This window comes from Neospora caninum, chromosome IX (assembly GCF_000208865.1).
Source record: "Neospora caninum Liverpool complete genome, chromosome IX".
Taxonomy (NCBI): Eukaryota; Apicomplexa; class Conoidasida; order Eucoccidiorida; family Sarcocystidae; genus Neospora; species Neospora caninum.
In genome coordinates, this window is record NC_018390.1 from 754,174 (window position 1) to 780,973 (window position 26,800).

General features: G+C 52.1%; 3 protein-coding genes across 3 annotated transcripts; all 3 read left to right on the forward strand.

Annotated features, from left to right (window-relative positions):
- Nucleotides 1-2,606: 2,606 nt before the first annotated feature.
- Nucleotides 2,607-9,208, forward strand: NCLIV_039380 (conserved hypothetical protein; the record flags this gene model as incomplete). Its single annotated transcript, XM_003880847.1, has 10 exons — nucleotides 2,607-2,945; nucleotides 3,560-3,736; nucleotides 4,227-4,778; nucleotides 5,129-5,185; nucleotides 5,508-5,625; nucleotides 6,371-6,495; nucleotides 7,206-7,253; nucleotides 7,695-7,850; nucleotides 8,276-8,724; nucleotides 9,034-9,208. 10 exons carry the CDS (start codon nucleotides 2,607-2,609, stop codon nucleotides 9,206-9,208), a joined length of 2,196 nt encoding a protein of 731 aa, XP_003880896.1.
- A 2,980-nt stretch (nucleotides 9,209-12,188) lies between these two features.
- On the forward strand, nucleotides 12,189-13,652 carry NCLIV_039390 (conserved hypothetical protein; the record flags this gene model as incomplete). The annotated part of the gene is made up of 1 exon (XM_003880848.1): nucleotides 12,189-13,652. The coding sequence occupies one exon, from the start codon at nucleotides 12,189-12,191 to the stop codon at nucleotides 13,650-13,652; it is 1,464 nt and encodes a 487-aa protein (XP_003880897.1).
- A 3,889-nt stretch (nucleotides 13,653-17,541) lies between these two features.
- NCLIV_039400 (hypothetical protein) lies at nucleotides 17,542-25,194 on the forward strand (the record flags this gene model as incomplete). Its single annotated transcript, XM_003880849.1, has 15 exons — nucleotides 17,542-17,736; nucleotides 18,113-18,172; nucleotides 18,444-18,545; nucleotides 18,901-19,015; nucleotides 19,460-19,595; nucleotides 20,038-20,104; nucleotides 20,535-20,652; nucleotides 20,984-21,132; nucleotides 21,520-21,725; nucleotides 21,954-22,016; nucleotides 22,571-22,905; nucleotides 23,360-23,515; nucleotides 23,980-24,107; nucleotides 24,503-24,605; nucleotides 25,013-25,194. The coding sequence occupies 15 exons, from the start codon at nucleotides 17,542-17,544 to the stop codon at nucleotides 25,192-25,194; spliced, it is 2,115 nt and encodes a 704-aa protein (XP_003880898.1).
- Between the last annotated feature and the right edge of the window lie 1,606 nt (nucleotides 25,195-26,800).

Sequence of the window (26,800 nt, forward strand, 5' to 3'; positions counted from 1 at the left end):
CGGCGATGATACGGCAGTGCTCGTTTCTACACGTTATCCCGAGAATCGCTGCGATATAAAAAACACCGGGAAAAAAAGGCTGGCTCTGGATTGAACGTACGCGTAGCATAAAGGCCAAATGAAACAGACCACAGGCTATTCCTCAGAATAATAACATATTGTCAATCGGCAGCGTCGAGATTGCTCCTTGAGAGGACACGAGCTAGCTTGAAAGGAAGAGGTACGCGCACACTGCCGGTGCAGCAGCAGCTACCTGGACAATATGGTGTCATGAGAAGGCCTGGCAAAAGTGTTGAACTACAAGTAGTAGTGGGACAAGAGACCTGATTAGTTGGACCCGGGAAGAATGAACTACAATTCTTCCACGCGAGCGTAGGGATGCGAACTACCGGTCAACGCAGTGTGGAGCTACAGCTTTGAGGGGGGGAGGATTCTTAAGGGTACCTATGCGAACATGTCCTCCGTTGCCACTTTCGTGCAAATAAACGGGGCCCAAAGTTTAGGCTAAAGATATGTAACTCAGGATTTCCGTATTACGACCGCTTGCGGCTTTCCTTGCTTCGTGTTCTGCAGTGATCTCCAAACAATGACCGAAAAACTAACTACGTTATGCACGAGCTGTACGCTGTGAATCTGGATCCCTATATTGAGAGTGGTGATCCGCTAATTTGTAGCGGTGTGCGTTGCGTAACAACTCTCCTGTTGAGCCACGTAGGAGAGGGACTTGTTCCTTACAAACGAACTAGCCACACAGAGGGGGAGCAGCTAACTATGAGCACAAACCTGAAAGCACGTTGAAGTGCTGCCGACACAATGAGGTGGCTGTTATTGACAGCCAACAATTCACACTGGCTGGCTGCGGAAGGCAGTCCAAACCACATCGTGGCGTTCGATGCATTCTACCTGCAAACGACAACGAATTGTCCCGGCTACCAATACAAGTTCATTTCGTGAGTGGTACATTGTGCAGGCAAGCGGAAGCACGACAGAACGCTCCAGGACCCGCGCGTTCTACAAGCCGGCATTCCGAAGCATTGCGTCCAGCGTGGCGGCCCTTGGGCATACGGTGTTCGTTGACCGCAACAACCCCAAAACTGCTCCTGATTCCGGTTTCCCCAGCTTCGTAGCCTGACTCTACCATGAGGCGGTTGGGGGATGCCTCTTTTATAGACCAGCTCTGTGTCCGTCTCCTGGTGTTCTACTCGACTCAACCTGGCAGCCATCGGCGGGTATCAAGCAATGCTGCTCACTATTCTATATTTTTGCGAAACGCTTGGACATGCGATGGGATGTGCACAAAATAAACCATCTCTAATCAGCGTATCCTCCTTACGTTTATTGTGAGCTTTTGTGAGGTGTTGTGCCTTGCACGCGTCTGCCACGCCGTCTATTGACCTGTACTGTGGGTGTGATTGCAAATTCGCCGCTACAAGGAGGGACCTTGTTGTCCAGTTTGCATCGTTGCGGTACACCTGACCTCCTTTGTGCGGTATATAAGCTAGGCGATAAACACTCAGTTTTCCCAGTTATGTGTGGCATGAGACAGTAGTGCCTAGAAGAAAGTTTTTGTGAGGCCGCCCGGGCCAACTCAGTGTGCGTACAACTGGAGGCGGAGGCTACAGCAACTCCAGCACGTTGCTTATTTAGCGCGTCACCACGGCATCATTGTACGGTTTGTTTTTCGGTGGGTACGGCGCGGTTTCTATGCAAATTGGTCTGGCGTAGAACTGCAGAACTTTTGACAAAGAAAGCCACGAAGCTCCCCAGTCTCAAAACTCTTCGGGGCGGACTTCCACTGGCGTTTCATTTGTGAGGTAATGTTTAACCGTGCGGTTGGGATTGAAAAATGCTACACCCGCGTCACTTCTGTTATGGAACTAGTGTAGCGACCTCTGTCCGCCCCACGGCAGGAGCCCCGTTCTCTGTTAACGGAATGTTTCAGACAACTATACTTGACAAGAGCATGATATTTATTCACCGCTATACGTGTGGCGACCCTGAGAACACCCAAGACTTCGCTGAAAACCCCAAAGAAATCAGGCTTCATATTTGCTGTCCCTTGCTTTCGGTGTAGCCTCCATTCTTTCGAGGTCAACTGCAAATGTGGGACCCGAGGACCCAAACCACTCTTGAGACCGGCTGTTCGCTAGGCGCAGCCCTTCACCGCTGAACTACTTTCGTCGCACTCTCGCCTCCTGCAGTGTCTTCCAGTTACGGATTCAAGGTTGACTCAATCTCTGCGCAACCTAGGAACTGCCAAGATGGCCTGCGGGGGTCCGCTTTACCCGTACTGCTTTTCAGTGGGTATAACTGGTGTGTAAAAGTCCGAATACGTCTACTGGTCGATGGGTGTGCATGCGTGTTCCTAATTATTTGCAGGTGTAGACCGCTCGCATCGTGTGTCGTAGGTACGACCGCTAGTATCGCGACTTGCGTCGCTTCGATTCGTGTATGACGTGGGATCACTTACGAAGAAATGTTACAGGGGGGGGGTGTCTCAGGAGAGTCCTGACAACTAAGCTAACGTTGCTATAAGTTGTTTGACACGTATTCTAGTTTCTAGTCGTCGTACGTTTCAAGTTTGTGAAGCTGCGGTCGTCAGTAAGATGGATATCCCGGAGCTCGGGGACCTCTGCCTGAATGTTGAGGCTTCGAAGGTTAGCTCGGCATTCACAAAGGTTATTGAAGCTCTTCGAAACCTGACAGAGAAACAGGAGCATCTTTCCAAGGAACTGGCCTCTGTCGCAGAGCGTGTTGTTTCGGGCGAGGAAACTGGTAAAAACTTGGCTGCGACTCTTGGCGACAGCGTACGAAACGTCGATCAACTGCGAGATCGTGTCAAAGACATAGATGGCCTGAGGCTCGAGGAGCAGACAAAGAAAATCCAATTTCATGAGGAGCAGTTTCAAAAAACACTCACCCTTTTGGAACAATACGATTTAAAGGTCAGCCCAGGATACTTTATCTCTGTGGTTTAGTTCTCCATATGCGCGTCAACCGGACAACGGGAGCACGGTCCCCCATGCAGAAAGTTAAAGCTACGCTTTGAGCTGATTTCTGTCAGCGCCCATATACTTCGATAGATTTCGTACCTTAACAATAGTCACCCTAAATACCGTGTTCAAGCATGGCTGCATGGTCCCGAGGGTACATTTCCACGTCAAAGGGTTTTGATACACTGATTCGGCATCGTCAGCAAAGCGGTTCTTGATAAGTAATGATGTGGACTTCTGTAGAGGCTGTCTTTGAAGAAATCCCCGGTTAGGAACTCACAATGTGCCACCAAGCATGTCGCTTGTCGTACCGAAAGCGAATGGCATTAGTGAGTAGATGCAGTGTAGCCATCTACCATATTGACTCAACCTCTTCTGACCATAGTTGCAATACTACGTAATTTGCTGGTGCTTTACCTGCCTTGTACACCAGAATTATTGCCGAACGTGTGCGCTCACGTTCTATCGTCTTGCCGTCCGCACATTATAGGGGGTATCTGTGCTGGAGTCACCACACCATTCCACCCGATAGAGGTGCGGCGTCTACACATTTATCCATTTTGCAGCTCAAGGAACAAGATGCAAAGATTGCTCAGGTGGCCATCGAGGCGCGACAGTCTTCGACGGCCGCTGACAAAACTGTCGCTGGCTTTTCAAGCATCAAATCAAGTGTGGAGCAGTACGAACAAACGATGGCAAGACTCCTCGAAGCGTCCACTGAATCTGTCCACCGCTGCAATCAGGTGTGCTTAGGTTGGGTGGCACGACCGATAACGCGTTCATGCCCCGCCAATACGGCAAGCGGCCGAACTTTGTCTAATCGCTTCGGGAAAACGAGTCTTCGCATTTCAGCTGGGAGCTTTGTGAGAAACCGAAGATGGGCGTCACGGGAGGGAGGCATCGCATTATAGTGAGACGGAACAGACACCTACAGCGAAGTTAGGAGTGGGCGGGGGCTGGGGGGGAGGGTGACAGGCGAACTAGATGTACTAAGTATGCGTCCACTTTCCAGCATGCTTCGTAAATGTAGTTTACGACCTGGAGGCACATGGTCGCATACATATTAACCAAAGAATTTTGTGTAAAGAGTTGATATGTGAATTGTCTGAGGAACTCTGCAATACGCTAATCATTGCGAGACCTAGATTTGAACGTTTCATGAAAAACGCACTTGGCTGGTCAGGTGAAAGGCAACAGCCTCCTAGATTGCGTTGTTTGACTGTCGTGTACAAGATTGAGGAAGCTCAGAAGAACTTGCAAGATTCAGTGGCTTCCAAGTACGACAAGTTGTGGCATGAAGTGGTGTCCGCGCTCGAGCGGATGAACTCAACTGAGCTGCGGAGTTTCCAGGAAGAAATAAGCAAGAGGTCTCAGCAATCTGAACAACGTGTCCAACAGCTGATTTCTTACGCCATCGGCCTGGCAACGCGAGCGGCGACGGACAGAAGAGAAGCAGATGTGAAGAAAGCGGTTCTCTCACGGTGGAAAGAGAGGGCGTGGATAGGCGCACGACAGCGCATGGCATGTAGGAGCCTGAGTCGGTTGTTCCGCATTCATTTAAGGCGGCATTTTACCGGTTTCCAACATATGCTCGCGTGGGAAAACCAGCTGGAACGCTTGAGGAATGAATTCCGCAATAGCTTGCCGGACGTGGAAGCCATCGTACACAGTACTGTTAGTTCAAAGATCAAGATGTTGGAAGAGCGAGTTACCACGGAAGAGACGGTGATGCAAAACATCCAAGAGGACGTCGAACGCTTGTCTAAACGAACAGAGGAGTTCCAGGTAGCCAGAACAATGCACGACGTCAAACGAGTCCTAGCACATCCATACGACAACAGACGTGTACACACTCCACACATTGCCAAATTTACGCATGCGCGAAGCGAATTCATTATATATATATATATATATATATATAAGTCAGTGCACGCTTTCAATATTTTTACGTGATAGTAGTTGCTGTATCCAGAAGGGTATTCAGTGGCGTCTGTTTAGGAGATGGAAACGTCTTATTAAACGTCTTTCCCGTCTAGTCGATGGGATAAGAGTTGTAACTAGACAGCAACCACTTTGGCAGTATGCTGCGATCCCCTTGTTTTTGTATCTGTCTGTTGCTCTAATTTTTTCCTCAGGTCTCCGCAGGTGCTCTCCGAGAAAGGTCTAATGATCTCGCTCACATACTGCAGCAGGTAGGTAACTAGGAACAAACCGTGCAGATGACGAAGTGACAGCTCGTCCCTAATGTGAATGTGTACCTATAAGATCATGCCACGTGAGTCTGTTTCTTCGTCAAATGATAAAGCAGACCAAGTTCGACTAACTCCGAATCCTGCCTCCGCTGTCTCTTGGATTCCCTGTGAAGACTGAACTGAAACAGGAAGTTGCATTCACCTGACGACAGGCACAAACAAGCCCTGATCTGTTGTTCCAGGTGTCGGATGAGGCCCCGGTGATTCGCACGCGACTTTTGCCTAGTTTTATGTGTCCCCGTTACTGGTGGTTATCTCGTAGGTCAAGGATGAGGTCAGAGAGGAGCTCGACAGGGAAGCAGACAGGGACGACCGTCTGCATCGAGCGGAGGAGCTCGTGAGCGGCGTTGCGGAGAAGATGTCGCAAGTGGCTCGGCAAGGTAAACACCGGCACCGCTTGCTCCTGTCATTCACTTGGGCGTTTGAGTTCTCAGTTGCTTGAAGGCGTACTCAGAAAACCGGGCGTTGTTTAGAAATGAGTGGCGCAGGGTGCAGTGGAATTGGCGCACCGTATTAAATCGCACTCATAAAAAAAGAAATTTCTGGTTGGCAGCAAGACGGCTTCCTTCATACTATCCGAGCTCTTCTGCATACACTGAAGATCTTGGTAACGATAGATTGTTCTACTCTTGCCAGAATCAGCTCTCGAAGATCCGAGTTTTCCGTTGATGCAGCTTCGTACTGAGGTGATGATGCTTGCCTCGTTCGGTGCAGCCTAACTGTCAAAGTTTTGCGCACTAGAAAGCCAAATGATGTGCTCGAGATGATCAACTATCGAGGGTAGATACGTATAGATGCGTATACATACACATGCGTTTCCACTGTCACGAACGCACGAGGTGCCGCCTAGATGGTGCTGCTTCGTAAATGGGTCCCCATATTAGACCCCCGCACGCAGAACGTGACCGCACGGCCCCCGCCACAATTGATGGAGCATACATGTCAGCCTGTCCCCTGACATGTCGAGTTCTGATTCGCGGCAGCCGCGTTTCTCACTTGGATGACTACATGATATCACGCCTCAGCTCAGTGGTGTTCACACCCCCGTCGCCGTACAACGTTTTACAGGGTATTAAGGGCACAGGCAGCAGCGCCATGAACCATTCTGCTTGTTCCATCCTACAGAAGAGATGCAGAGCATCATGAAGGACGTCTTACTCATCTGGACGGCGGTAAAGCACCTCGATACGGCGAAGGCCGATAAACGAGAGCTGGACGCGCTCGCGAACGAAGCGGCAACAAGAGCTCAGGTATGCACACTTCATGGAGGAGTGTATTGCTGCTCGATGCATCGAACGCTGAAAGGCAGGATGATGATTACACACACAGTTCGAGTCGTTTTGCCTGTTCCTTTACCCTCCCGTTTAAAAACACGGTCGCCGTTTTGGGAACCGCTCATTACGACCACTGGTGTTCTTGAATAGGCACCACGGTGATGCGGCACCAAGATCAGGGCGTCTAACTCCGGGCACGAAGCGCGCTTGGACCCAGTTGATGGCCTCCAACGCAGCCACATGCCTTCTCAAGTCCCTGGCCTCGAATTCACGGTTCAGCGTACAGATTCCTGCATTGTCGCGGGTACCGTTCTGCATTCGGAGAAACAACTTTGCATAACTGACTGTCTGTACTGTATTCTCAACCAGCTCTGTTCATGCACGCGGATGCGCTTCTGGTGTCATCACGTATCATCATTAGGGTTATGCCAGTATCATGATCTACCTTTCGATAAACAGCTCACCGATGAGCGGGTAGGGAGTTATGACATTGGAGAGGGCATTTCCGACCAACGTCCTCAATCTCTTGAGGGAGTTATATAAGGGCTGTCCTCTTTGTGGCGACGCCGAGTGTCTCTTCTACAGCACTTGCTGTAGGAAAATGTTGCATCCAGTACTGTGTTGTTGAGAGTGTCGTCACCAAACGCAAATTTGCATGAACTTCCCCTCAAATGTGGGTTTCGCAGACCTCTGAGTTGAAGATGAGGAATCTGGAGACTTCGCATTCACAGCAAGTAAGAGCGGCATTGTCAACGCGTGACTGTGCTGCGCCCTAGCCGGAAACTGGCACCCACGTTAGCAGACGCTTCCGGTTTCTTATTGCTTCACACTGTCGTGCAACCGTACTCAGCTAGCGTGGCATCTGTTTCGGATATAACGGGAGCAAACAGAGCGCAATAAGCAAAAATACCAAACTTTGACGTTCCTTGCCCATGCGCGTGCTTCTGGGGGGTACCGCTGGTCTGGCGAGTTTCGATTATTGGTGTCTTCTGTGGTACAACAACGCATAAGCGACTTCCGCTTTTTGGCACGGAAGTTGCCTTTCGAACTGTATTTCGAGGAGTCGCAAATATATTTCAAGCAGGTTTCACCGGTGTATCGTGGACGGTGTGGACCTGTTTTGGCAAGGGCCTCGAAACAGGTTTACAGCCGTTTTATGCCGTTTTTGTGTACAGCATTCCGTCTTGAGCGACCAAATTGGGGATGTAAAGACCACAATCCAGGACGTGAACACGAGGAGCAAAACGTTAAACTACATGCTAGGTGTCATGATGAGATTCATGGAAGACACCGTCAGGAAAATCGTTTCCATGGATCCATCGTTGATGCAGGTACATCTTTCTCCATCAAACAGACGTTCGTAGCGTTTGCAACGCATTAACACCTCGACGGAAAAGATTATTTGCGAAACTTCGAATGAGGATGTAGAATTAAGAAGCCCGCTTGGGTGCAATAGAGGAGTATGACACTGTAGTCATCCCCTTTCGAAGATAGAGTGTGACCATGGACAAGGAGACGGCCTTGGTTTTCTCACTTTCCGTACATATCACATTCAAGGCAGCAGAATGTTAACGCATTGTTTCCCATTCTTGCGTTTCACTCTTTCACGATGTACAAAACATGGTACATTGCCTTCCACTCCAGAACCTAGACGAGGGGCGTGTGTTTTGTGCTCGCACTGGCAGACTGAATTCCAGTCGTTACCTATCCCGTTGTTTTGTCCTTGTAGCACTTGCGCTCGTGCGTTTGTGTGCAGTACCCTCGAATCACGAGCAAGGTCATTCGTACGGGGGGAGGATGGCTGCCGCAGAGCGCGTACCGCCAGTGCGTCTCTCGGTCTGTCTCTCCACCAAGGCGGCAATCTCACTCGCCGCGCGCTAGGCGCGCTGACCCTCTCTCTCAAGTTCCAAGCTCGATTTTGGCGCCCGATGCGGATGGTGCCAGTAAGGGGGCGTCAGCTGATGGCAGCCTTCTTCTAGCTGATTCTTGTAAGAACGCCAAAATGCGGGGCCTCGGTGCGCTTCCTGCGCCGAAGACGACCTCTGAAAACCTAGAGGCGATTACGGTATCCGAACGAAAAAACAATGGTTCCCCCGACGAGAAAGACTTCCAACTCCCTCGTAGTTGGAAAGAAGAAGAAGCGGTTCACGAAGGGATCGCCCCGTGTCACGAGCGGTCGGAACGCTCTGACGAAGACTACATGAGGTGAGTGACGTTTAAAACAACAAGTGTGAAAAACCGGTTCTAACCTCGTTCCGTATACGCCCGCTGTACACACCAGCTGTACGCTGCGGATAAAAGGAGCATCACACAAATTCTGGCTTGAATACATGTTCGTGTTGTTTACCCAGCGATATTCAACAAACCAGGCGCTGTGTGGTGGGAAGGCTGTCCCCTGGATTTATTTCTGCCAGTGATACTCCTGTAAAATTGCCTGCTGCTCCAGAGTTCGGGCAAGATGGAAGTCCTATGGTGCGGCAGGTGTTCTTTCTGCAACCTTTTTAAATTCTGCAGCAGCCCCGCGGTCCGCGCCTTCACAGATTGGGTGGAGCAGGTGCGAGTGGTCTTCGACTCCCAGGCGAGGGAGGCTGCAGCGTCTGGCATATCTGCAGGTGAGTTAGAAGCTAGGAACCGTCGAATTTCAGAACTTTGCAGGCCGTCCGAACGGGGTAGAACGCGCTCTATCTAAGTGGCTGTGATGTCAAGTGTTGTGCAAAGAAAGATGCTGGTGCATCGTCCTGTGGTTCTGCCGACCTTTTGGTGCTTCTGGTTTCAGAACATTGAATGTTGGCGTGGAGGGGTCTGAACCACAATATGGCAAGCGACGCGGCTTCTCGAGATGTTCAACTTCACTGGCGGTGGCCTAGTACCGGGAGCTAGCTGGCGGGATTCATTGCGTGTTTTTTTTTATAAAAACGTGAGGCGTAATGTTCTGTCGCCTTCTGAGGGAGGGCGGCGCTTGTCCATTCCCTTGCGCCTTTGAGGACTTTGTTTGGTATACAGAATCCCCCTCGTTTGTGACAAGTACCAACCAGATGTGTTGCGAATCTCCCGGGCGGCTGCAAAGTAGGACAGGCGGAGCTGCCCCAGCCTTACCGACGCGACCTCGAACTGCTGCAGGGAGCAGAGCAACTGCGCCACGTCACCCTCCAGGTACATGCGATTCTTTCGATTCTTCATGGTCCAGTGAAGCCTCTCCCGCCAAGTCAATCTACCCGCTTCGTCTCAGACGACAGTAACTTATATTCCAAACCACTCTTGAAAACCAAGAGGACACTCAAAGACCACACGCACTGTAGTTGGTAGTCCACCTACAGCAAACGCAGGAAATAACAACAGTAGTTCAAGCTGGTATGTGTTGGTACACCCTGTTCAGGCGCGTCGAAGGGGGTGATAAGCCCTTCTCTGTCGGCGGGAATTACAGGCCAACGAATGGTTTCAGCGAGCAATGCAAGAGGTTACGCTGGTGTAACCAGTTACTCACCGACTCTTAAGTCTAAGCGAACATTGAGGGGGCATGGAACAGGCGGTGGTTGGGGCATATTTTGCCCGTAAACAAACGTCTGCGCATTCGGGGAATCTACTTGGTTCTTCTAGCCTGACTCGCCATAACTCAGACCAGAAACAAGCAGCAGGCAACAGGGTTCCCTTTTCTGGAGCTGGGTGTAGCCCTTTCCCAGCACGACATTGCTGACGAGAGGGTGCGAATCTATTTGAAAAACGAGCGATGTGTGTCGTTTGTCATTTCCCGTGGTGCCCGGGCGATCATGCCAGATTTATCTTGTACCTTGACGGCACGTTCCCGCGCATCTCAATGAAAACAGGCCACACGATATAAACCCGTTGCACCGATAGAACTCTTACTCACCTAGGAATTTGAATAGGCAGGGTGACACGATATTTCTTGATGTGTTGTCTCTGCACCGTGTATCGCGTGCAAAACTCGCACGGCCGACACGCTTTTACGTCGGGTGCTGAGGCGCAGTGGTGTAAACTGGGCTTTGGATCCGTAGTCGAAAGTGTTTTCCCCGCTGTACGCTGAATACCTGATGATCAGAAAACTGTTTTTCCACTGTGTAGCGAATCCTGTTTTGAGTAACCTCAAATCAACGAAATCATGGGGCTGTGCTGTAGGTGGCAGCGTACGCATCCGACACGTCTGTAAACAGAGACTCCGCCAGTTCTCACGTGGCAGCAATTTGACAGCTCTAACGCATTCTGCTACTCTCGGGTCCTTGTATGAACGCCGGAACCTTGGATCAGGTTCCGCGGTGATAGCTGGAGCATTAAACGCATGGGCATTTGTGTCCGACACGATTCGCTTTGGCACTCCAAGGCCTCTCGCCTCTGGAGGCACTTCCAGCGCAAAATGTGCAGTACAATCAACCGATTTCTCTGGTGCTTAGTGTTCGCGAGCTGGAGGAACTGTTTTCATCTTTAGCAAGGCCCGTAGCGCCAGGAGGCACATGGAAGTAGTAAAGAATGAAATAATGCGGCGAGGGGGGCGGATCATTGATGCCGCCCCCCCCCCTCCCCCCATGATACCCCGACGGCATCTGCCACTGAGACAGTTGCAATGTGGATCGGAAACATCATGCTTTTGTTTTCTTAAGGTAGGCCATGTTCTGTTGGTGATAGTGTAGCGATGGACACTGTTTTTTGGTAACGCAAAACGACAGGGCTTCTGAAGGCAAAGATGCGTGTACAACGTCTCGGCACTACAGGTGACCTGCGTAGCCGTCGCCCGCGTTTGTTTCCGAATTTGTTCCATTTGATAGCAGCACAAGTGACCTGCGTAGCCGTCGCCCGCGTTTGTTTCCGAATTTGTTCCATTTGATAGCAGCTTCGTACGGCTTTTCAGACCAGTTCATACTTCGCCGTGTCTCTGAGCGAAGGACTCTTACGCTGGATGCTGACTGCTCAAGTGATACAGATTTTCTCATCTGCACAATTAGATCAAAGTATTGCACAGGAAGATGTCGAGTTGACTGTTAACCACTGAACAAAATCAAATCGTCGTCACCAGTTACCAGGATCTCTACTAGTAGAACTCCGCTCAAATTCCATTCAGTAACAGGAGCAGGACAGCAACGATGAGGTCCGCAGCAAATACGGACGCCTTGTTTTTGGAAGGAGGGAACGGAAGGCCAGCATGGTTTTGAGACCTGTAGGTGTTTGTGTGTGTGTGCGTGTCTGTGTCGCCCGTCCTGCTAATTTGTTTTCCAGCCGGCGAGAAGGAAGCAGATCAGTTACTAATACAAGTTGTGTGCGACACTAATTCCTAGTAGATCACTGGTGAATATCTCTAATGAACATATTTTTGAGGCTACGGGCAAACGAGAGATGTTGGAAACCGTTAATATTCTGTCCCCGTCTTTGAGTGGAGAAGGCCCCGCTCCACTCGCATATCATTTACGGACCAGGATGTGGAGCTGACGGGCCACTCGTTTTAGGTGCATCTGGGCCCCTCACGAGTGGGGCAAGATTCGTCGCGCGGGCAGCAAATCGGCAGGATGGCGGGCTGAGCGTCATCGTGTCAAAAGGGACTAAGGCTAGTCACACTGAAAAAATATAAAGAAGAACCGATAGGGACTGTAATAAGTGTTGCAAACGATCAACTAGGTCATCACGACTGCCACAAAAGAGATTCGAAAAAAACAGTATACATAATGGCGTTGTCTTTTTCAGCTGTGCGTGCATCACGCCTCGCGGTTGCCGTGTGCGTGATCGGGGTAATCTGCGCTTCGTATTACGGGTCTTGTGAGGACGTCATTGAGGTTGTTTCTCTCGGAACACCCAAAGACGCGGCACCAGTTGGTGCTGAAGATGCCAGCCTTCTCGAAAATTCGCTTGCTGGTGAAGAGGAATATACAGTCGCCGCACCTTCCAGCACTCAAGAACGCCAAGTGGCAGAAGTCGTTGAGAAAGAGATTCCAGTTGAGAGCACAGCCGATGAGGAAAATAAGACAGACGATGCAGAGCCAGCTGCAGCAAGTCGCAGACTGGACACAAACACTGAAGTTGAACCTATCAGCAATGAATCAGAAAACGAAACAAGCACCGAAAGCGACAAGACAACTCTCACGGCGGACGCGGGTGTGATACCCGCTGAGTCTGACAATGCCACAGACGCCGCAAGCGCCGAAGAGGCTGTCGCCGTTGAAGGTGCGGAGTCATTTGTGGCTCCTGATGCATCGGAGAGAGTGCTGGCGCGCGAGGCAACAAGTCTTGAAGCCGGTGAAGAAGTCGAGACCGCCGAGTTCGCCGACACCCCCGCAAGATTGCTCGGTGCAGAGGAGGTCGTTGTCTCGGACAACAGTGAAGCTGATCTTCCGGACGCAGAGGAGGTTGCCCTGCTGAGTGAGAATGCGGATGCTGCAGCCCCCACCCCCGCTTCCGAGGGACTGACAGAAACAACTGGAAATATGGACGAAACGGAAGCTGCCCACAACCGGAGACTGAGGGGATCTCCGGAATCTGCTGAAGATGCCGAAACTGGTGTGAAGGTCGGCTCAGTTACGGAGATTGATCCCGAGGAGAACGCCACGGAAACTGGTGCCGCGGAAGAGGCCTCTGAGAGCTTCGAGGCCCCGGCCGAGGAAACAGCAGCATCGGATAGACGGCTCCAAGAAACAGAAGTCAGGGAATCCTACAAGTTGTCTGAAACGGAAGCGCATTCTGAGGAAGAAGAAAATGAAAATGTGGAGGGGGCACTACTCGAGCAAGAGGAGGTGGTGAAGAGTGCTGCGTCTGCTGAAGGGCCCGTGAACGAGGACGCGTCTCCCGCTGTCGTGGATACTGAAGCAGAACGGGACGTGGAACACGCTGAAACTGTGAGCGCCACTGTTTCACAGGAAATCGCAGGTGACAAGGAGTGCACGGCAGCCTGCGAGACAAACCTACATTGGGAAGAAACGCAAGAGTCAGCAAATGCGGAAGCAGGGGCAGAACCTGTTGTGGACGGTGAGGAGAAGGCGCGCGAGCTGGTCTCTGAAGAACCCTCGGAGAACAGTGAAGAGGAACCCGAGCAGTCAAGAACTCCTGACGTGGACGAAGATGCTTCTGACGCTGTGTCCCAGTTCGCCGAGGTTGCTGTAGAGATCTTGAGCGATGTGTACAGTGCCGATATCTGAGTCCACCATTTGCAAATTGCCGCGTCTGAGTTGGGGCTGCTTTTATGGTACTCGTTTTATAACAATGAAGAGGAGGGAAAGAGCATTCATGTTTCTGGAAGCGCAAAGGCTTGAGACAGTGCCCCCCCCTTGATCTTGTTAGGCGCATCTGAATGATCGCCAAGACCATAACTGAAGACCATGAATGGACCGCCGGTTTTCCAACTTGCTTCACTACACAGTCAAACTCCATGTCGTAATTTTCTTCCCTGAGATCTTGTGCTCTTCCACGGATCCACTCAGATAGAGTGTAAATTCATACTAAAAACGTATATAAAAAGCGTGATGACGCCTGACGTTTTTGGTGAGCTGACCTATCCGTCGAGGGGCCTTTCCGTCGATTGGGCTTTTCTAAAGACTGTTTAGTCATCTGCAAAAGCGTCTGGTGTTGTGTATGGTTCTCTTAAAGTTGGCGAAATTAGCATGACACAGTCTGCTTGAGAACTCGGTATGGCCGGCTCACGCCAGAGTCTTTCAGGGGACGCTCTTCGCTTCGTATACATAATTTGAAACCTAGCGAAGTTTCTGTGGAATCAACACTTCACCATTTCTACGCGCCTCGGGAGATGGGTACGCGCTCAAAACCGCGTCCTTGAGAAGTATCTCCTTTATGGCCAGCTACGTGGCTACGCATCTTGAAGGTTCATCGGGCGAATCCCGCAGCAAGAGGAAGCATGACACGTAACAGTTTTCTCATTAATGCTTTTTTGAATTGTACTGTGCCTTCTATTTCGCAATGCTGGCGAGCACAGTGTAGTTCTGTTTCGGGTCGTACGGTCGTGTTTTCGGCATTAGAGCAGGGGCGCCGGATCAAAGCGTCGTCTTACTTAATCCTGCTTGCCAGACCGTAGCCAGATCGTTTTTACTTATTCGCGTCGGTACTAGTAATCAGAAAATTCATTCTGCACACGAATGAACGTGGCTAAACACGCTATGACCAGATGCCCAGAAATCCCTCGGATGGCGGTGCACTGGCTTACGGAGATGCCGCCGCAGCCTAAGCGGAGACTCACATATGCAACGAGACCGGTCAACGTACAGTAACACTTGCATGGGAAGACGGCATTTTAGTGTTTGGAGGAAATGAGTGAGGCAGCAGCGCTTTGCGACGGAGGGCCGTCTGCACACAACACCTCAGGCAATGCTGCTGTAGTTTTACTCTTCTCCAGCTGACCACGATCCCAGAAAGTCGGAACACTGGATTCACCGCCCCGATTCGCTCCGTGGAAGTGCATTGTTGCTCTGCCTCCTTCCGCATACGATGCAAGAAAGAGGGGTGGAATTTTCAAACTTCTCCCTGTCGAATTACCTCGGTTGGTGGAGTTTTTTTCCTTTCCCGAGCAGCGCTGAAACCTGCAATGACTTGCGTAGTGGCGCTCACCAGGAATGCAGTGGAATTTGACGTAGATAAGGTTACACGTGCAAACGCAACACGGAAAGACAGCGGACCCATGCTGATCACTCTGAACACGTCATTACAAAGGCGCGTGTATTCAGGGACTAGGTCTCTTCCGTAAACGCAAACACGTACGGTCCGTCAGTTTTTTCGGGCCTGCGGCTGCGCACAGCGGCTTTTGCCAGTCTATATACATTATTTTAAAAGAGTTTTATGTATTAGAGCAAGCATAACTGAAAGAACTGCCACAAAAAGCCATCCCCTGTTGCATCGAAGCTCTCCGGACACGTATTTACGTGGATATTCACAGTATGTAGTGTGGTACTGACACGCTGTGACCGCTTACGGCGTCTGCTGAAAGGAGTTTTGCTGCCGATTTATATGCGCGCGATACCTTTGTTTCTCTTTACAAGTTTGCGAGAAACCAAAATCTGTAATGCAAAGATAGACACACAACAGGCTCGTCCTTGAAGCCTGCAAATGACCACGACGTGCCTCTACATAAGGAAACCACCAGCATCTGTCAGGCCGAATATACAGGACGGAAAGTTTGAGCGCGTAAGCCGCGCGACCTCACGAGGAATAAAATTTTCTTCTCTTGTACCGAAGAGACTTGTAAACCATCCGCCATTTTGCACGCAAAACCCTCTCTCTATTCGTCACGGCTGGGTCTTGAAGGACTCAACGTAGGTTCAGGACACTGGCCGTGACGGCACGAGTCGCAAGCAGCTGCTACCTTGGGGGGGCTTTTCTCGCTTGCTGCCGTGGCTGCCCAAAAACGGAAAGCTGTCGATAACACATCTTTTCTCCCGTCCCCGATCCTCTCTGTGTTTGCCCGCATACCATTCTACTTCTGTTATATGCATCTTTCCCGACCAAAACCGCATCCTTTCACCCGTCTTCCCACTTTGCACACGACGCTTCTCGGCTGCTGTCAATCTTTTAAATGTGTAGCGGAAATCGAAATCAGCCGTCCCCCCCCTACTTCCCCCCTGTGCCGGCGGGTCTCGCACGAACTTATCCGCGCCATATTGACGTTTTCTCTCCTACTCTTTGGGTTATAGCTTTGTGTCTCTCCCATGTCTGGCGTCGCAAACCCGCGTCTGCGTCGCTTTTCGGGGGCATGTGCACATCGTCCGTCTGAGGCTGTGCCGGGGCCCTTTCATTTCGCCCAGTTCACAAATGTGATTAGGCCGTCGCTGCTGACGGATAAAATCTCCATACCAAAATCTTTGCTGAACTTTCGACCTCACCCGTTTTTTCCTGGCAACAAGGGCAACCCTCCGCACCCGACATCTCGGCTGCTGTTCTCATCTCCCGTGTGCGTATCGGGAACCAGCCGTAGGAGGCGCGTCCCCCCCCAGTGTCGGCGTGTCTATCACGAAGTTCCCTCGCACTCTATGGAGGCTCTTTTCGCCCTCTTCACCTAATGCAGCCATTCTTTTGTGACTGCTGTTAGGCGTTGCTGTGTACTTCGGCAGGCCCCGCATCGCCGTGTCACAGACGTAGCTGTACATTGGTTCGCCGGATCCTGTTTAGCTCTTCATTCAACGTGAACGAAATCAGCGAATAGGAGGTACGCGACCGTTTCCAATCAAGGGGTCTACACAAACGTCTTTCCTCGTAATCAATCCATTGTGTTGTCTTCTACCATCGTTTTCACTTCTTTTGCCGTTTGAGGCTTCCAGGTCACCAGTAAGTCCGTCCGCGCATTGAACCGACTTGGATTGAACAGAGCCCCCACTTTGCTTCTCGTCCTCTGTGCAGAAACACTTCGGCGACAAACGTCCACTGTGATTGGTAGAGACGCCGAGGCCCTTCCGCGTTCGAAATTCTGCACATCGCTGCGATTGCAGATCACGGGGTTTGACAGAACGCATCTGAAAGTTGAATCCGAAACAAGGATCACTTTCAACTCCAAGCGAATCCAGCGGTCTTCTATCACATACAACTGTGTAAGACGCGCAATCTAGTTCGAGCAACTACGACGGGCTCTCCAAAATACGTGTTGGAGGAGGGCTGGTCATGTCTTCTATCAAAAAACTCGAAAAAATATTGCTCACATTTTATTTTACAGGGGATCCTGGCAGGAAGAATGCAGCACGAAGCAGTCCGTTTTTATACGTGATCTCCGGAGTATTCGCTGGCGCTGGGATTGCACACACTGCAGACGCCGGCCGTTGTCGGGGTCTTGGAATCTGCATCTCGTGTTCATGGATCCACTATCACGTTTCTATCGTGAATACTGGTAGGATTCAGTTGATAGTTGAGAAATCTACGTGGCGTTACAGGCTGTACACATGGCTTCTGGTACTTTGAGATCATACTAACGGCGAGAAGGGAAGTGTGTACGCACGCCCTGCCAGATGTCTTTTAGTGTGTTGATCTGCCTTCGGTTATTTCTCGTCTTTTTCTCCCCGTCTTCTCTGCGTCATTTCAAACACAGAAACAATCATGCAGACAGACAAGAACTCCAAGGAGGGAGGCTCCATACAGGTGGAAGGTGGGCGCTGCGGCGAATCGGCAGTGGAGAATGATGATGCCTGTCAGTACACTCCGTTGACTTCTCCTCCAGTGGAAGTGGCGGAAGAAGCAGCTAACGAGGTGGAGAAGGTCTCTTCGTCGTTGCCAGTCAACGAGAAATACAAGGTACCCAGACAAAATCACACTAGATGTCAAGTACACGACAAGGTAAGCAAGTGAACTAGAAATGTAAGCATACGAGGCTTGTCGAATGCAACGCCACGTACTGGAGGACCGGGTAAGAGAAGGTCAGTGTTGCAAAGGAGAGCAAGGTGACGTGCGCGGCCGAGTATCTTGTGGCACGCAAGCTCTGCGGCATCTTGTGGAACACACGAGAGGAATGCAGCGCATTGCTGGAGTGTGTCGGGGGGGACAGCAGATGCAGGTACGAGGTGCCCCCTGTGGTCAGAGCCTTATGTGGTCAGCCACAACATCGCGTCCTCTGCATTTTCTTCGGCTCTGGTTCACTTGTCTTCTCTACTCTTCTTTTGTGCTGTTTCAGGAAACGTACGAGCATATGTACTGGCGCAGCTTACATGATGCAGATTCCTTCTGGCGAGAGGTAAGAACCAAGGGGCTCCTCTCGACTGCATACAGGAAATTCAGCGTACACATGCATGTACCGATATGCATATATATATATATATATGCACGTATGTGTATATATGTGTGCATCATAGAAGTGCGCACATCTTCGTGTTTTTTGCGTAGGTCTAAACAAACGAATGCGGATACGTTTGCGCGCTGCGTTAATGTGTATTTACATGCGTGCGCGGCTTCGCTATCTGCTTGTGCACCCGCTTTTTATCGTTGTTTCCGTTGTCCACGCGCAGCAAGCGACGGAGATTTTACGATGGACTTCGCCGTTCACGAAAGTGTTCCACGGCCAGATGGAAGACGGGAATATCTCCTGGTTCCTGAACGGGAAGCTCAATGTGAGTTTGACTGTCCGGTGCGGCGCTTCCCGCCAGAACGCATAGAGCCACCGAGAGATGTTTGGCGTTGTCGGCGGCCGCAGAGCGATTGGAGTCCACTTGTGGACGCTGGCCCCTAAACCCGTGCTGGTCCTGCTTCGTACACAAGTGTGAACCATTTCAGTATGTATTTCGTCGCCCCGATCCAGCTGTATGCGCAGATGTTTTTATCTCACAAACATACCGATATTTTGTCATGTCTGTATGTTGGAACACATGCAGAGCCGTATCATTCATGTGCGCGTGTCCTTGTCGAGGCTTATCAACTTCGCGTCAAGGTCCTTCGCTTTCTCGTTGCTCCTCTCTGTGCATGCAGGTGTGCGATAACTGCGTAGATCGGTGGGCAGAGAAGTTCCCCAACCGCGTGGCTTTGATCTGCGAGGGCGATGACCCTGAGCAGAGCCGCACAATCACTTACCGCAAGTTGCTTCGTAAGTTAGCGAAAAGAGAAACAGAGAGGCTCCGCTGTTCTCATTGGAATAAAGGACACGCGTTTCAACAACCGTGGGCAAACGGCTCCTGTGTGGTACAGCTGCATATAGTACCTTTCTCCATTCCTCGAGGCTCTCAGGCTTCAGCGGTGTCGAGAGAGGTTTGGCTTCCGCTAGACGGAGACGGGATGCATTCTTCGTCGCGTTTGAAAGCTGTCTTCAATCGCTTCAAGTTAGTACTGTCTCAGCCACTGCAGCAGCGGCTTCCGGGCTTCGCAGGCGGAAGGGGCTGTGTGGCGAGCTTGCCTCGAAGCCATTCAAAGCCTCTTTACCTGACCACGGGTTTTGCGACCTTGCTGACAAAGCGGCTCACATGCGCTGCGTGCGTTCAAGGTTCAGAGCGTTTCACGGTGCGGGCCTCCTTGGCCTCCGTTTTTTATTCAGGCAAGGTTTGTCAGTTCGCGAATATGCTCAAACGGTTGGGCGTTCGCAAGGGCGACGTCGTGAGCATCTACCTCCCTATGGGACCGGAAATCGTCTACTCGATGCTGGCGTGTGCCCGGATAGGCGCCGTCCATAGGTGAGTCAAGACGCGGAGGAAATACCATGCACAACTCGATGCCGCCGTGCATCGCGTGCTGTACCCCATGAGCCGCTTCATCATTTCTAACAGTGTGGACCCATAGACAGAACAAGGCCGAGGCAGCTGCTGCGTTTGCAGCTACCTACCACGCTGGCTTTGGAAAAAGGCGATGCAAGACGATGCGCGCACGAGGGCGATCGTGCCAGGGATCTCTCCGAGACCCGGTGCCCAGCAGGTTCCGGTTCTGGAGCTTTTACCAAGCAACCCGCAGTAGATCGGCCAATCGGCCGCAGGGCGTGCGGCGTGGTGGGGTTTGTGTGTCGCGTACGTCCTCGAGCCCCTGAGGGGCGAGGGGACACGGCCGTGCATCTGGCTTGGTCGTTTTCTGACTGCGACTCCTCTCCGACGCGACACTTTCTGTCTCCGGTGTCGTGCTCAGCGTGATTTTTGCGGGGTTCGCAGCAAGCAGCTTGGCCGAGAGAATCCACGACGCACAGAGTCGCATTGTAAGTCCTGCTCCCCGCCATTTCTCTCCTGCGTGTCCTCGTTCCTTCTCGCCCGGTGGGACTGGACAGGGCCCGCTCAGCAGGTGGTCCGGTGGCCCGTCAGGCGCCTGTTGTGTCAGCGTCTCGACAGAGCGCCGGAGGGGGAAAACGCATGCATGGTTTTCTTGAGACGAAGCAAACGTGGGAAGTTGCTCCAGAGTGTTTTGCTGCGCGCACTACGCCATCTTCAGCACAACCCAAGGCCGGAGAAAGGGGTCAACGGAGCGATTTCATTTGTACCCCCTGCAGTTACTTGGCGCGGCTACCCTTGTTTTCGATCCACACAGCGTGTTGGTGTGGGTGCTACATGCGCAAGACGGGCACCAGCAGACGGAAAGGAACGGAACTCATCTTTGTTTCTGCCGATTGCCTTCCTTGTTCGTCTCTGCAGTTAATCACGGCGGATCATGGTTCGAGAGGTGGGAAGACAATCTATTTGAAGGACATCGCAGATGAAGCCCTGGAGATGTGTCCTGCGGTTCGACACCTTGTCGTCTTTCGGTGCAAAGGTGAGGAAAAAACGACGGCGAGTGGCGTCTCGGAGAAACAAAGCTGGGGCCGTTTTCCGCAGGCGGCAAGGTTCACGAACGTCCGTGTCCTGCTTGGTCTAGCCCTTTTCGTGTTTGGAATCGTATGTTTCGTGGTCGTGTTTTCCAGGAGAGGTCTGGAGAGGGTCGTTGCGAGCGCGCTTGTGGAGAACGGCTTGGTTTCTTCCTTCTCAGCGAGCTTCAGCGATGTCCTTCCCCAAGTCGAAAACGGCTGTGGCGCGGCGCTTGATGATTTTATGCAGAGCGTCTTTTCTCTCTGCGTGTGTTTTTCGCTCTTTTTTGACTTCTTCAGGGGAGCCTTTGAAGAAGTGGGTTGAGGGCAGAGACATCTGGGGCGACGACTTGGTGTCGCAAATGCAACCGTACTGCCCCCTCGAGGTGATGGACAGCGAGGATCCATTGTTCATTCTGTACACGTCGGGATCTACCGGAAAACCGAAAGTACGCTCACGCTTTGTTTAGAGGGTCTCTGCATGCTTTGCTGGCTCGTCCGCATGTTCTTCCTGTGTGTTTCGGCCTCTTCCCTTTTTGCTTCCCTTTGGCCATTCCCCGCTCCAGCATCGAGACCCCGCGTCTCCGTTCTGCCTCCAGCCGCGCATCTTTTGTCGTGTCGCTCATCTCGTCCTCGGGAGCGCGTCACCATTTTGAAGAGTGGTGTGGCAACCTCGGGGACCGCCTGCACTCTCCTTTCCCTCCACGGAGACACGGTTTTCGTTTCTGCCCCAGTGTGAGCCCGGCGCCGTGTGCAGTTGCGACCAAGCAGGGGACTGTCTCCCTTTTGCGCGGAACTCTTGTGTTTTCCGTCCCCTTCTGTCCGCTCCCTGTTAGGGGTTGTGCCACAGCACAGCAGGCTATCTGCTCTACGCTGCGCTCACGCACAAGTTCGTCTTCGACTACCACCCTGGCGACGTCTACGCCTGTGTGGCAGACTGCGGGTGGATCACGGGCCACTCGTACGTCGTCTACGGCCCTCTGTGTAACGGCGCGACGACGCTTCTCTTCCAGTCCATCCCAAATTACCCGGACCCAGGCAGGTGAGCCGACGCAGCGGGGACTGCGGAGTGGTGCGACGTGCGGTTCAAGTTCGAACCGCCATCGTGGGGTTTTCCGAAGTGCCGGGGCCAAGAAATTGTAGCAGCCCACGCGTCGGGGATCCGCTTTACGGAGTGAGACGGCGCGCGCGCGAGGTGTCCGCGACGGTTTCGCTCCCCTATGAGACACGCGAGGCAATGAACCCCGCGGCCGTCTTCTGTCCTGAGCAGGTACTGGCAGATGATCGAGAAGTGGAAGGTGACCCAGTTCTACACAGCCCCGACTGCCCTTCGGTGAGCGCCTGTGTCGAGCCGTGCCTGTCGCGTTTCAGTTGGTGTTCTCGACCTTTTTTTCATGTGAAACATCAGCATATCGGTGTTGGGTGAGGAAGCGACATCGGCTATACCCACAGATGGAGAACAGCACTTGCCAGGGCAAAACCGGCGTAGAGAAAACGAGCTCTGTGTGTCCCTGTCACGATATTCGTCAGCACGAATTGAGCTGCAAATGAGAGGCGCGCAGGGGCGAGTCGGTTCACCGGTTCTCGCTTCACAACTTCTCGCTCTTCATCTGTCTCTTTCCACCACGTGCCAAAACGGCGTTCACCGGACCTTTCGTCAAGACAGCACACCTGTTTCGTCAGCATTGCCGGTTCGCTTTTCTCCTCTCCGCCTTTCCTCGGCTTGTGTCTCTTCGGTTGCCCCTCGTTCGGTTTTCTTTTGTGTGAGAAGCCGGAGCGTGTGATCTCGCGCATATCGACCTTCCCTGCTTCGCCCCTCCCACGCTGCGGAGTGCGCCGCGCGAAGTTCCGTGCTTCGAACCGTTTTGTATCTCGTGCTGCGTGCAGAGCTCTGATGCGCTTTGGCGACAGCTGGCCACAAAAGTACGAGCTGTCAAGTTTGCGCGTGCTCGGATCTGTCGGCGAGCCAATAAATCCAGAAGCCTGGCGGTGGTACGCGAGCGTCATCGGCCAAAATCGCTGCTCAATTGTCGACACGTACTGGCAAACGGAGACTGGAGGCCATGTGTTGACGCCGATCCCGGGAGCGACAGTGACCAAGCCGGGGTCCGCGACTCTCCCTTTCTTCGGCATCGACCCTGTCGTCCTCGACCCTGTCACCGGCAAAGAGAAGACGGGAAACAACGTGTGCGGTGTGCTGTGTCTTCGCCGCCCGTGGCCAGGTGAGGAACGACAGGAAAAAGCCGGCTTAAAGACGCGAGGCGAAGAAAGAGTCGCGACGCGACAAAGGTGCGGGGCTGTCGAGGCGCCATGCGGTAGAAGGAGGGTCGAGATCCAGTGGTGCCTTTTTTTTCGGGGTGTTTCAGAAAACGGGAGGGGGGAGGGGGGCTATCCTTCACGCATCATATTCAGTTTTTATACAAGCCGGTTTCTGTGCAAATGCATCTGTATATCGACAACTGCAACATCTGAACTTACAGCGCATCTCCCTCGCCAGTTCTCCGTCCCCGTTCATGCATTGCGTTTGCAGATGTGTCCGTGTCTGTGGGCGTGAATGTACGCGAGTGTGGGTGTCTGTAATTCTGGGCTTTCGGCTTCGCCGAACGTTGTCCCTTTCCTGTCTTTGTTAGAGGCAGCTCACGTGGTTGCGCGTACGGGATCTGCTTGGTTTCTCAGGAATGGCCCGGACTGTGCACGGCGCGCATCTCCGTATGATGAGCACCTACTACTGGCCCTACAGAGGCTACTTTTTCACCGGCGATGGCGTTTTCAGAGATGCAGACGGCTATTACTGGATAACGGGCCGAGTTGACGACACCCTCAATGTCTCAGGTAGATCTGAAGTTGGAGAATATCGAGGACAAATCCCCAGAGGAACGCACAAACTGAAGAAGACGGCTAAACACAGACAAGATCCCGTTTTCTCTTTTTTTTTCAACCAAGTCCAAAGACGCGTATATACACACATATACGTATATATATGTATATATATATATATAGGTACGGGTCGGTTTCCGTACCGGCCAGTAGCTGTGTGTACATGTGTCCATCCGAAGCTTTCAACATGAATACGCCGCGTAGATGTATCGAACAAGGCTTCAGCTGAGGCGCTCGGCGTCGGCATCTCCCCTCAACTGGTCCTTGTCATCCAGAGGTGATGCTTGGACAGCGGCATTCTCGTTTTGCCCGTGCGTCACCGTCTGTTCGACGCGTGGAAACGAAGACGGACGATGCCAGGCTCTCGCCACCCCGCAGTCTTCACACCAGACGACCTCTTGCGTCCTTGTTGGCTTCAGGTCACCGTCTCACAACTGCGGAGATCGAGCACGCGCTTGTGCAGCACGAAGACGTTGCCGAGGCGGCGGTCGTTGGAGTTCCCCATGAAGTGAAAGGCTCAGGAATCTTTTGTTTCACCGTTCTCAAGGTCAGCCTCCTTTACGCAAAAGGGCGGCAGAGCGGCACGCGCGAAAAGGGGACCACTTTTTTGGCAGGTCTCATTCTTTCGCAGCGTGCGTCTTGCCAGCGAGATATGAAAAAATGGAGCGGAACGTGTGGGCATGCCGTGCCTTCACGGCTTGAGTGCGGACTGCGTCGAGAGTGCGGTTGCTCGAAACGTCGCCTTCTTTTTCTTGTGCATGCATTCGAGATCTGCGGGCAGTTAGTTCCTTTTGCAAGAACACAACGCGATGTCTGGCCACGCCTTTGCAGCCGCTTCTCTCACGTCGACGTGGTTCTGTTCCTTTTTCTCCGTCGTGTTTCGCGACAACATGGCTTCCTCTGACTGCCTATCCGCCCGTTAACCTTTTCTTTTTCAACCAGGAAAACGTGCCGGTTCGGCCGCAGCTCGAGGATGAGCTGAAGCGAGTCGTCCGAAAGTACATTGGTCCCATTGCGACGCCCGACTACATTTTGATTGCCCAAGGTATGTCCCTGTATATATATGTTTATCTTTGAATGTCTACGTTCAAATATACATGCACATGGGCAGCTATATTTGTTTTTTGTCGAGCTGCAGATGTCTATTCCGCGGGCGTCGTGGAGGGTCGTTGCCTCCGTTCGTTTGTGGAAGACGCCTGAGAGTGTTTCGTCTGCTCGAGAGAACCAGTGTATGGCGAACAGGGTCGGAGAGAGCCTTGCGCGTGCGTTTACCGGCTGTCTCAGATCGTCCACAGGCCCCGGGTGGGATGCAGGGGCTGTGCCTCTGACCGCGACAGACGCAGTTGCCTAGGAGCGGCGCGTTTCGTGTGTCTGCGGCGTTTTTCTCGGGCGTCCGAGTTTGCTCTTTGTGTCAGCGTCTTGGTTCCATTCTGCCTCGCTCCGTTTCTGCAGATCTTCCCAAGACAAAGAGTGGAAAAATCCTGCGTCGTATTCTGCGAAAAATCGCAGCCTTGGAGACTGACGACTTCGGCGACACAAGCACTCTGGTCAACCCCCACTGTCTCGATACCCTCATTGAAGCGGCGAAGCGGTCGCGGGAGGGGACGCTTGCGGTCAAGGCTCAAAGTGCGTAGCAGGCAACGGTGCACCAAGCCGAGAACGTGTGGAAGCACGCGCAAATATACGGATGCGTGACCAAGAATCAGGACTCCGTCACACCGGTGAAGGCAGTCTCGTCTGATATGGCGCACACATGACAGCTTTAACACGTGCGTATGTAAATAGGCATGCGAGAGAATACCCCGGTTTACGTGGACAGACCTGACGGGCTGAAAGTCCCAGACGGTCGACGGTGACATAAGGCGGATACGCGCAGAGATGTGCGTATATATATATATATATATGTAGGCCTTTCGCCTGGGCGCTGCCACGTTGACACGCTAGTACTTTGTCTCGGGGCGAGGAGGCGGCAGAGGAAGGCCGGAGAGATGTGGGAGCTCTCTGGCAAATAGAAAGGCCGGTACACAGCTGACAGCGGAGTTCAGGACACGGGCGGGAGCAGCGGATAAGAAAGGGAAGCCGCTGGGGCAGTGCGCAACGAACAGGGGGGAGCGTTTGTTTTGTGAAGTGCAGGCCGCATATCCGTGAGTGTTCGCTGAAACGTGTTAGTGCGTTGTGGCCGGGGGAATGAGACAGGCAGCAAGGGAAGGGGAGCAGTTTGTGGGACCGTGTTCTTCCAAAGTTGAGAGCTCGTCGTCGCTTCTGGAGTTAATATAGAGGCGCGAAAGGGCAACGGGAGAAACGAGTTTCTTTTCAAAGTTCGCTACACGTGATGTCCGTGTCCCCTCGTTTCAGTGCTGTCCGGTCCGGCGCTGTTTTGTTTTGTGTCAAGTTTTATACCGAACGCAAGGAGAATCTTGAATAGAGGGAACAATACGTTAGGGAGTCTAGTGTGGTCATATCCGCAAAACAAATCTTAGTGCTAGCAGTTGTGTGCCACAAATACACATATCCCTAGGCTTCCGTCTCTGTCTCTATATATGTATATATCAGGACGGAGATTTGGAGGGACTCGCATACAGTGTCTGTGTGTGTTCAGGCTTTGCGTCAATCCGATAAAACAGTGGTAAATTATAGCTCGAGCGTATGTGTTGCGCGCGCAACATGGTCGGGAACCACAGTAAAAGTTTCGGCGTAGGGAGCTGGGATATTTGCGGATCGATGAGCGTACCCTCGTCGGTTTCTCTACATCTGTATTTCCATCTATCGTATGCATGCATAGAAATGTGAGTTCACACGTGCGTGTAATTACTGCTTATATATACGTATGTATATTTCTGCATATACGTAGAGTGAGGGAGTCGACCTCAACGGCGATGCGTGTCGGGGATGCCTAGTTTCTCCTTTTTTGCGTATTTGCAGTACGCCCTGTTCCGGAGTTCCTAGAGATGCCTGCAAAGATGAGTGTTCGCCTTCGCCTCGGTCCCTTCTTTTGTATTTCCCTCATGTCGACGATAAATGTCTGATCCAACATGTGGGGGATTCCCTGTTTGTGTTCTTCGTGTTTCCTACGCGATCGACGCATAAGAGAGTACACATGCCTCTGACAGGACAGAGCAACGCATAAATCGCAATGCTTAAATTTGTACAAGGAGCGAGACGTTCCTCGGCGGCTCGCTGAACTTTGCACCAAGGTAATCTGCGCTTCCACACAAGGAGGGCGTCTCCAGCAGTCTACTG